Here is an 11,237-nt window from a genome sequence, read left to right as displayed (position 1 = left end):
TATATAGTCATCTACGTGCAGAAACTTAGGAATACTGATGCAAGTTTTCTGCGAAAGCCTCTGTATATTAGTGGAGGAAAAACAAATCCTGAAGTATGCAAAACACACTTCTGCTTTCCTGCTTCGGGATGGATACATTCCTTAGCTTAAGTTTCATATCTTTGCCAATAGCAAGGTAAATGCTTAATATGTAGTCATGTACCATATGGAATCACTTGATGAAAATTTGAAATATGATTTTGCATAGAATTCATTTAAACAATGCAAATAAACTACTAGCATTCTTGCTTCTGTTCTCAGTGGAATTCGACTAGTGTCAGTGGAGTAGGCATGGGATTGAGACATGGATTACATGGTGCTTCACTCAAAAACAGTTAGATTTATAGTACTACTAAGCCCACACAGGAATTTCATATGCTTTTTGTTATTTCCTTTTAAGGTTTTAACACTGATGACCAAATGTCCAAATCAAAGACAGATTTTTCCAAATAATAGGGCACACTGTGAGGTTAGGTGGAAGAGGGATGGTTTATTATCTGGACGCAGGACAGGAAATTAACGAGCCATGTAAATACAGAGACCTACTTAGCACACCTTTTCCTTCGTTCCCTTCAGACATACAATATGGTAACTGACTTATCAAAGTAAAGCACGTGTTGTTCACTTTTAAAAAACCCATTTAAGTTAGTCTCATAATTGTTCTGATTGAGAAAATGAATCATGCCATGATTCAAAAAATCTGTTCTTCACATAAACCTATGAGCACACATTTAAAAAATGATTTATTGTACATCTTTGCATTTCTTAAGGCATGAACAATGGCATACAGATGGAACAGGTTCTGAGAAGCATCACATCTTTTTCAACAAGGCCAGCACAATCACACCACATCAAACAGACACACTTGAAGTCTGCACTGACCGATTGCTTGTGGCCCAGGAGTCCTGTGATAGGGGATGGTGCTTCCAGACAGTGGAACAATTGTGTGGTTTCTATGTTGTTGTTAACTTTCTTGATCAGCTTTAAGCACCAGTTACCATTTGTTTTTCTTTACAAACTGGTCAGACTTTGGATTTTATATTCTGCTTCTTTTATTCTGCTTTCCAAGGATGGTGTGGATTTTTTTTTTTTTTTTTTTTTTTTAAGGAATATGGTTGCAGCAAAACAGAAAGGATCCCAAAGTGGTTAGGGGCCTTGTCTAATGCACTTCTGAAAGTCCATTATAAAGATGAATAGAAAAGCAAATGGTAGGTTTTCAGTCAACCCAGAAACCATACATAGCTATAAGAAACATAATTGTGCATAGTTATTTATTCATTCAGAATGTGATATGTTGGCTAGCTCTACATTGCCAGTCTACCAAAGAACAGGGCTGTCTACTTTGCTAAACCCAGGGTCCTTTCGAAGCTCCCAGTAGGTGTCATTAGAAACCCAGGCTTCTCTTTGATTGGCATCAATAACTTTTCTGTGAAAATATAAACATCAACATTAGTCACGAATCACATCGAGGTAACCTTAAATAGGACCCTCTCCTATAGATTAGACATGGACATATAAGCAGTGTTTTGTAAGCCAGTTAGTGTCTTATCTGCTAACTACTGATGATGTGACTATTTTTGACCAGAAGTGAAGTCATTTTTGTTGTTAAATGTGTGAAATGGAAGTAGGTAGGGCCAGGGGGAGAGGAACTGAGGGCAGGAACCAATTACCTCCTGGCAGGGGTAGAAAGTGAATAGCCCCCAACAAAGCATATACAAATACTGTAACTAAGAGCTTCAGGTCCCAGACCCACAAGAATCATTTCTCCTTCACTAAAAGTATGCAATATCAGTAGCTTTAAGAGCCCCTGCCGGGCCCATGTCCAAGGAGCACGCTTTAGACATCTGAAGGGCAAGGCTGCATTTCTACCCCAGGGCAGTCACGAGAGGACAAGTCTAAAGGAGATAAGGTTACCCTGAGCTTTTTGTCCTGGCTCTGGAGGGCAACAGATGGATTTGGAAACCTCAGATTAATCTGTGTGATGTATATATAATCCTGCAAATAATCCTGTAATAATCACCTACTATCATACCACAGAGAGACCAAATCTAAACACACGCAAGCTTTGTGTGATAGAAATAAAATGAAATCCTAAGAAAAGCCAGGATGATCTTGTGGGCAGTGGGGTCCGGTTCAGTCCCTGGCTAAGGGAGTGGGAACCAGTTTCCACCATTCTAAAGAGTGCAGCTGAAGGACAAAGAGCCTTCTGGGCGAGATGCTCACTCTTTTCTGCTGCCCATGAAAAGAGAAGAGCTGTAGAAAAAATTTCTTTTTATAGTTACTAACTTCTCATAAGTGCAAAATCGATTCAATATTTTCACTGCCAAAAGCAAAGATACCAAAATCCATTTACCCGTTTTATTTTCATTTAACTGGAGTTTCTCATGGCCTGTGGCAAACATTTGCAAAACATGAACTTGCTATGGGAGTTAACTGACTTACTTAAAAAATTTTGGTATATGTTCAAGATTGTTTTCTTCCATATATCGTCTCCGAGATCTCTGGAGTTCCTCTACTCTTTGCTTCTCTGATGCTGCAGCTTCTAAACTTCCTTCTTCCAAAAATCTAAGCAGAAAGCAGTTGATATTTTAACATATTATCCTCTTTTCTGGGGGAAAAAACCTCATTTGCACAAAATTGTTTTCTAATTGCTATGAACATAAATACCACACAGTAACAGACGGAGTCTTGCTCTGTCACCAGGCTGGAGTGCAGTGGTGTGATTTCAGCTCACTGCAACCTCTGCCTCCCAGGATTTAAATATTTTCTACGTACATGAACTGAATTACTGTAATCAGCAGTATCAGTGAAAGGTGGGTGGTTTGGCCTTGAAGACTTTTCTATGCTGTCTAGGGTTCTATAACTTGAGATTTTCAGGACGACTGCAGAGTCCAGGGTGAGAAGAGCATGAAGTCATAACCATGTTCCTTTTCTATATTATCAGAAAGCTTTTGCTAAAAGGCCATAGAATGGAGGATGGTAACTGGCTATTCTCCATCTGTTTTGAGAACAGGCTGAGAGGGAAGGAGCTTTCCTGTTTTACTGGAGAGGGTAAAACTGATGAGAAAAGAAAAGGTAATGGGGAAAATTACAGAAGGCCACAGGATGTGAAATGAATAGTAAATGAAATTCAGAAAAGGAATACTGAAATAGAATTGAGAAGGAAAAAGCAGACTGAATGGTGACTTACGAATGCTTACATTTCAAAATGAGAGCAAAGAACAGGAATATAATATGCTATACATTGGACAGGAAGTTTATTAATAAATTTGAATGTCAAATAGTGAGACAACATGTTCTAGAGAGAGAGGGGAAAATATAAGAGAATTAAATAGTAGAACATTCAAAACTGAGAGCATTTTGGCAGATGGTAGATAAAGCCACAAATACATGGGAAACAGAAAATTGATCTTGAGTGGAATTTGTACGGCATATAGAATTTTTGGGAAAAGTAAAATGAATTCCATAGGAATGGACATCATGAGTTCAGAACTACACAAGAATAAAAAACTAAGAATCAGAAGGTATTAAAGGTACTGTATTTTGAGTACATCTCATACTCTGTGGGATCAGAACCACATTGGGCAAATTGCACACTTGCACTCAAAGCATTTCTGAGTGCCTCTGTAACTTATTCTATTATTTTTCAGTTTAAAAGATACTCCATGTTACAGAGTTATAGAAGTAAAAAGGTCAAAAACACTGGGTGAGGACTGATTATATATTTAAGAAAGAGTTCACAAATTTGCAGACCTTTGGTAAATTTTAGGGGGAGGGAGAAACTTTGTTAAAAAACATCTCTGTTATCTTATCTTCTGTGGGGAACTATGTGCTGAGACAATCTGTTATGATCATTCTATGAATACTGCTTTTCCTAGCATAGAAAACTCAAATATTGCTGAGTGAATAAGGGAATGAAGAAAGGATTGAATAAAAATACATGATGGTAGTAAAAATAAGTCACAATGACCTCTAAAGCCCCAAGCCATAATAGTCTGCCTTTTTTTTTTTTTTTTTTGCCAGGGTCTGCCTCTGTTGCCCTGGCTGGAGTACAATGGTACAATCATGGCTCACTGTGGCCTCAACATCCTAGGCTCAAGTGATCCTCCCACCTCAGCCTCCCTAGTAGCTGGGACTTTAGGCATATATCACCACACCCAGCTAATCTTTAATTTCTTTTTTTTAAAGATACAGAGTCTCACTATATTGCCCAGGCTGGTCTTGAATTCCTGACCTCAAGTGATCTTCCCTCCTCAGCCTTCTTAAGTGCTGGGATTATAGGAATGAGCTACTGCACCCAGCCATAGTCTGCATATTAAATACCACTGCCATCCTCACCTTTGATCTGGCCGGAACCGGGCGTCTGTTGGTGGAAGGAGATCTTTCAGTACTGGATCTAACTCATTGAGCTCAATAGCAAACCTTGTGAAGCCATAGTACAGCTCATAGTTGGTTGGCATGGAACCTGGAAAGAGGCCAAAGAACCACTGTGAGAGGCAAAAGGTTTATGGAACTGGAAGAAACTGACTTACCCTAGTGCTTAATATCCACACTAACACCAAATTTGTAGTCATAAACACAAGATTATACATTTTTTCAAGTGAATTAAATTGGTGATATTCCTAGGTAGGAAACTTTGTGTTGATGATCAGAATGGACAGATTCATATATTTAATACAATCCTGTCTTTCAAACAAAACTGCACATATAGTAGTCTTCATTAGCTAAACTACTCCATAATATTTCTCTTGAATATTCAATTGGTTAACTAAATACTATGGCAATTAACTACGAACATTAAGAGTTCACCAGAAACACTTGTTTGCTTCCTTTTAGAAAAGAAAAATATGCAGATGCAAATTAATATTTTTTGCCACTTTTTAACTAAACTTGAAGGCATGATCTTTGTATGTGTTGCTCACTGATGTATCCCGAGCTCCTGGAATAAAGCCTGATGTACAGCCAGCACTCAATAAATAGTTGCGGAATGAATAAACTAGCCACTCTACTAGCAGGAAATTTAAATACTCATTGATGTCTCTTAGGAAACTAACAACTAATTTTAGTTAAGGATTAACTGACAAAATTCCAGTGACAATAAATGTCATGTGGATACTTGTTCCATTTATACTTGATATTCAATTATATGCTAATGTGCTATCAGAACTCTTTTGATATCTTTTATTAAATGTTAACATATTGCTGCCTCTTGAGGCTCAAGTGAAAAGATCACTTATTCTGGTGAGTTATTGAATTTGTGGATTATAAATGTTTGTAGTCTTTGTTTTATTAAAGCAGAGAATAAATAATATGAGTAAGGTTTTAAGTTTGTATACTTCAATTATCTAAAGTCTTTAATAAATATACCTAGCTTTTCAAATGTAGGCATTACACTTTGAGCAATTTTTCATGAAGCCCAATCTCTGACTGCCTGTCAGAGACTTGGCCTACATTCTTTATTATGAAATATCAAATATTGGGGCTTATGTATAACTTCTATGTTAAGTATGAATGTCACTATAATTGCCATAAGCATCTACGCTTTTAATCTCACTCTTAAAGGAAACATAATATGAGTTGCATAGGATGACCTGATATTCCCTTCCCTTCTGTTGTCCATGGTGCCCTCCTGTTGGCAGAACACTCAGGCCACTCTCACCTGGTCTCCAAATGCACTTTGCAGAGGGGGCCACACCGCAGTAGAGTCCTTCATGCCACTTTCCAAACAGCCGGTGCACCGCCTTCCCCTCCTGATCTATCACCACCCCCTGGACTTCATTCATGTTAGAATTCCAATAATTCACCTGGAAAAACCAAACCCCAATTGTGATATTTGATGGCTTTAATAACACCATTCCCTGTATTTTCCATATAGAAAAATTTCTTAGCCTTGAAGTCCCTTATTCAAATCATTTTCAGAAATACAGAAATCTCAAAACGTTTTATATGGAGGGCTGGCTTTCTAAGAGTTAGCTTAACTTTCAAGAAAGGGATGGTCTCTATTCCACGCGTAACATGGTAGCTATCACAGAGAAGGCTCAGTTTCTATCCCAAGAACCTAATATTAATTTCTAAGCTAGCAATTTTTTTTCCTCTTGTTTTGAATTTTCCTCTTGCTCATGGAGTTTAATAGATTTCAATTGGCCATGCTGCAGAAATTGTTCGTGAAATAATTTTCATAGTATCTATAAATAGCCAAATTTTATCAGGAGGACCCTCATGTGGCCCTTCCAGCCATACTCCTTCCCAGGAGATAAGAAGTCTATGGGAGTTTGCCTACCTGGACCCCATGATTCCCCTTCCAGATCAGGCCCCAAGTATACAGGACCCTAGAATTCCTTGTCCAAGTAGCTCCAAGCTTATTCCACAGCTGGCAAGGCCCTTTTCCTTGGATTCAGGCACCCAAGGGCAGACCACCCACCAGCGTGTGCACCTTTAGGTCTGAAGAGTGGCCAAGGGTGGTTGTTTGTGGGGGTGTGAACAGAGCTTAGATGTGTGGGCTGGCCTGCCTATATATGTGTGTATGAGGCGCCTTGCAGTCAAAACAGAGCTAGAGGTGGGAAGAAAGCAGGGAAGGCCGTGGGCCAGGACTGGCTGTCCTACATTGCCGAGGTTACAGCACAGAGTTCTGAAGGGTCCAACCTGGCCTCACAGGCTTTGTTATAAAAAGTGAATTTGTCAAGGCAAAGAAATAGAGCATATTCCATTTTATAGCTTACAGGCTTGATTTACATATTTTAGTTAGTTATACAGGCTCTGCAAGTGTTAGAGACAGGACTGCACTGCAGCTTCTCATAGCCCACAAAGCCAAATGTAAGTATTTACATCATCACCCAGCCAGAGCACATAGTGATCTTGGCTCTTCAGTTTTAGGTACCTTATGAGTCTCTAAGAAAAAAGGTAGTGAAAACATTTTGGGCTAAAATAAAGATACTCAATTAAAATAAATACAACCTTCCAATATGGCTTAAAAGGATTTAACTGAGAAAAGAAAATATTAGAGTCTTAAGACTCCAATATGTTACCTGTTTACCATATTAGAATGGGATCATGAATTGAACAGGTATGGTAGCTGGGTGGGGTTTCCATACTACGTTGAATTCTGTAGCACATCCAAACAAACACGGCGGTGATACTGAATGTTCCACTTCAGACCAGAGAAACCGAGGGAAAATGGTGCTTTTTGGGCATTTCTATCCCAACATATTTTCTTGTTAATGAGGCTAATTTTTCTTGTTGAACTTATTTGAATTATAACAGCGGCAAGGTTGGATAAGCGTGTACTGACTGGTGGTGATCATCTACATGACTACATCAAGAGTCTTCAGAAAATGACAACATTATAATGAGTTCCCGAAATTCAGATCACTTGAACACATAATCAAGCAGGAAGAGAAACAGAAATATAAACCAGAAGATTTATAGTCAAGAAGTGTTTTCTGGAATTTTACTTAGTGAATGACTGACCGGCTACTTCAAAAGAAAATTCTTTAAAAAGAAATGTGTTTTTTTCTGTTTTAGATGATGCCTTTTTTGACCTCCATATGTTCAGAAACTTGCATGCCTTGAGAAACTCTATCAGTTTGTTCTGCTTTCTTATCTAAGACGTCCGTAAGGACCAATGATACAGGACACATTCACTTGCTGCTATTTAAGGTGATTATTCTATTTCTTCTATAAGATGTGTTTTATACTCATTTTCCTTTACTGTTGTATGATAGTATTTACCTTGACAAATGTGAGTTTGCAGATGCAAACACTGCTTTTGGTATTTCTGATGGTTACTTCTCCATAATGTTCTATCCATCTTCTCCCACTGAGGATGTTGTGTATGCAAGTGGTGACTTTATTCCACACATAGTAATCTCCGTACCTAGTAAAGAATGTAACATTGATGAGAAACAACAAAGGTCACAAATACATATAACTGTTTCTACTAATGAGAATATTCTTTGGCCAAAGCTTCCTTTTCCCTCATTTTCCTCCCATTTCTGTCTTGAAATTCTCTCTGTGGTCATAAGTATTTACGATGTGGTTAATTCACTTAAGGAACATTTAAGTGCTTTCTATGGGCCAGGTGCTAAAGTTACAAAGTGGAACAGGGCCTGTTTCCTGCTTTTCTGGAGACAAAAGTATGGGAGGGTAGATGGATATGCAAACAAATACTTAAAATATGCACATCATCGGAACACAGAAGGAAGAGTTTTTAGTCCTTCAATCTGCCTGGAACGTGGGATGAGTGTCAAGGAAGATACCTTAGAAGAGGCTGGGTTTGGTGTACACACAGATGGCAGAGAAGAGGGCACTATGGGCTGGGGAAAAGCATCCACAAAGCCACAAAGGTCAGAAGGGCACAAGGCATCCAGGCCTGTGAACGCTGTGCTCCGGGTGAGTGCGGGTGGCAGGACGCAAGGCAGGAAAGGTGTGATGAGGCAGAGCTGGGAGGGCCTGCAGGGACATACCAAGGAGTCTAGATTTACCCTGCAGGCAATGGGCCACCGCAGGATTCCAGGTAGGAGGGAGGCACCACAGAGTGTGCATCGAAGAAAGATCACTCTGGAAACACTGTTTCGTACTCCAGGTTTAAGACCTCAGATGTGAATAATTCTTCGGGAAAAGACTGAAGAGCTTACTAAGATGGCACAAATCTATTACAAATTCTGGGGAGCAAGGTTACAGAATTTCTGCTAAGAAATGAAATGATATAGCTTCAAATCACATTTAAGTCTGTACATTACATATATTTTCAAATGAAATGTTACATCAACATAAAAAAGATGCTTCTAAGTTTCTGCAAAGTTTATGAATTGGTATGATGTAGGCACCATATATACCATATATACCTAGGAAAACTCTCTTCCTTATACATTTTCTTTTTTTTTTTTCTTTTTTGCGATGGAGTCTTGCTCTGTCGCCCAGGTTGGAGTGCAGTGGCACAATCTCGGCTCACTGCAATCTCCGCCTCCCAGGTTCAAACAATTCTCCTGCCTCAGCCTCCTAAGTAGCTGGGATTACAGGCACATGCCACCACACCCAGCTAATTTTTTGTATTTTTAGTAGAGATGGGGTTTCACCATGTTAGCCAGGATGGTCTCGATCTCCTGACCTTGTGATCCACCTGCCTCAGCCTCCCAAAGTGCTGGAATTACAGGCATGAGCCACCGTGCCTGGCCTACATGTTCAAATATTCAAAGTTTATTTTGTGGTCCTAGGAATACCTCCCTCTCTTCACCTTCTTCCATATCCAATTCATCTGGAAATTCTGTCATTCAAATAGATAAAACCGAAGAAACAATCAAGTCCTTGGCCTCAGTAAAAATTCCAACTAATTTCAAAATATTTAGAGGCAGTATCCTCTAGAACACAACCATAAAAGGATTTCATCACTCTTCTTTGATAAAATACTCCCTGGATCTAAGATGAACTCAAAAGTGAAACCGAATTGTATAGCAAAGAAACGGCTAAACAGGAGATCACCTTTTATATAAAATCAAACTAGCATGACGACTGGGCCATGGGAGGTACCTGGTGGTGTTGACTGAAGAATGGAGGATGTGAAGAAATAAACAGGAAGCTTTGCTACATATGCTTAAGTTCTCATTTGTTTTTGTGGGAGTCTATTCTCAAAACTTTGGCGAAGGTAACAGAAGTTTGGGTATACAGAGAAAGAAACCCTTACCATCTTCTAGAGCTTAAAATACCCATTTATGATTTAGAAAAGCAGACAAGAGGCCAAAAGGGAGGTGTGAGTCACCTACTTTGGAAGCATGACATTCAGTGTTCCAACAGGCAGGATTTCCATCGACTTCCCCCAGAACTTGTTTTTCCATCTGATATCTAAATGACATAGGGAGAGGACAAGAAATACATACCCCATATCTAATCACTTCTTCTGTAAAAACGAACTTTTGTATTACACTTTATGAAACACTTCGGAATGACAACTGATTCTATATTGCTGATTTAGTATGACAAGTACCTGCAAATGGCCCAAGGTGAAAATATTAACTGTGAACCCAAAAACAAACAAACAAAACTAAAAAAACCCCCACTATCTGTGTTTCTCTATAATATATGCTCTTTATTTGTTTTCAACTAACAGAGCTGGGAGAAGCCTGGAACAGTGTGTGTGGTGTGTGTGTGTGTGTGTGTGTGTGTGTATTCACATTTTACATACAAACATAGACTCTACTGTCCTTTAATGTACAGACAGCAATAAAGGTTGTTATAAGTTTTAACTAAGTGGTAAAAATAATTAACAAATATATCAAGCATAAGATGTATACTAAAAATAATTGGAGTATAGCAATACAATTAATTTATATATACATTTCCCCCCATATTGAAGACATACAATTTGGGATTACACTTAAAAAAAATCTCTAAATACAGATAAAATAAGATTTATAAAATAAGATTTATGAGAGAGTGGGATTAACTTAATGAATGTGTTTATACTGGTTGTTAAGATATAGACCAGGGCCCAGCACTTTACCTCACACGATGGCTTTATGTTTTACGTGTGGAAACTTAGATTTATTTGTGCATTTGTGATAACCACCTGGTTCCATTTTGATGAACTATGAGAACTTCGTGCCATCTCCACAAGATGCCTGATTCTTGGTGATGACCAAGAAATGATCTGTCATATTTTTGCAATAAAGTACAGTACAGTGTTCTATCATTTTTATGTATTTTCAGGTTAAAAAAATGCTCATGAGAAGTCATTCTGTGAGTAATGAAGCACCCTTCCAAACATGAAGGAACTATTTACACTTAATGTTCACATTTACATAAATATTCTTCTCTTCGTAAAGGAGTTTAGAAACTTTTTTGTATTAGGCAAGCTTGTAACATTCTGACTTAACTAAGTAGAGACTTCAATCCAAACTCTTGAGCCCCAGTGAGTTAAAGGCCAGGAATTACTGTAATGTTTGCATATCTATTTAGATTATGACCATGGATGATGTGTCATAGAGCCTTCCTTCAGAATTAAAATGTCTTTGCACACCCCCAAGAACCAAGAAGGCAGCAGACGGAACCTCCATGTTACAGATGCAGACAATGAGGAACATGAGATAAGGTGGTGGCTCTCCGCAGGTACAGTCTGCATGGAGCTCTGCTATTCCATACGGCATTGTTTCCAAGATAAGCAATCTCATCTAGCTGAAACTGTTTCATGTTGAAACCAGGAATTT

The 11,237-nt window shown here is 38.6% G+C and overlaps 1 protein-coding gene across 36 annotated transcripts in view; it reads right to left on the bottom strand.

Annotated features, from left to right (window-relative positions):
- Nucleotides 1-757: 757 nt before the first annotated feature.
- The window catches only part of OSBPL6 (oxysterol binding protein like 6), a 199,656-nt gene continuing 189,176 nt past the window's right edge, over nt 758-11,237 (bottom strand). For all 36 annotated transcript variants that reach the window (XM_003776032.5, XM_063712878.1, XM_063712873.1 and 33 more), the window contains 6 exons: nt 9,798-9,876; nt 7,768-7,912; nt 5,699-5,843; nt 4,378-4,504; nt 2,482-2,604; nt 758-1,465 (listed from right to left, as the gene is read on the bottom strand). In XM_003776032.5, coding sequence (XP_003776080.2) covers nt 1,357-1,465; nt 2,482-2,604; nt 4,378-4,504; nt 5,699-5,843; nt 7,768-7,912; nt 9,798-9,876 — 728 coding nt within the window. In that variant the 3' untranslated portion in view covers nt 758-1,356. The remainder of the gene's footprint in view (nt 1,466-2,481; nt 2,605-4,377; nt 4,505-5,698; nt 5,844-7,767; nt 7,913-9,797; nt 9,877-11,237) is intronic.

Source organism: Pongo abelii, chromosome 11 (genome assembly GCF_028885655.2).
Source record: "Pongo abelii isolate AG06213 chromosome 11, NHGRI_mPonAbe1-v2.0_pri, whole genome shotgun sequence".
NCBI lineage: Eukaryota > Metazoa > Chordata > Mammalia > Primates > Hominidae > Pongo > Pongo abelii.
Note: the sequence above shows the minus strand (reverse complement) of the source record. Positions and strands in the feature narration are given on the sequence as shown.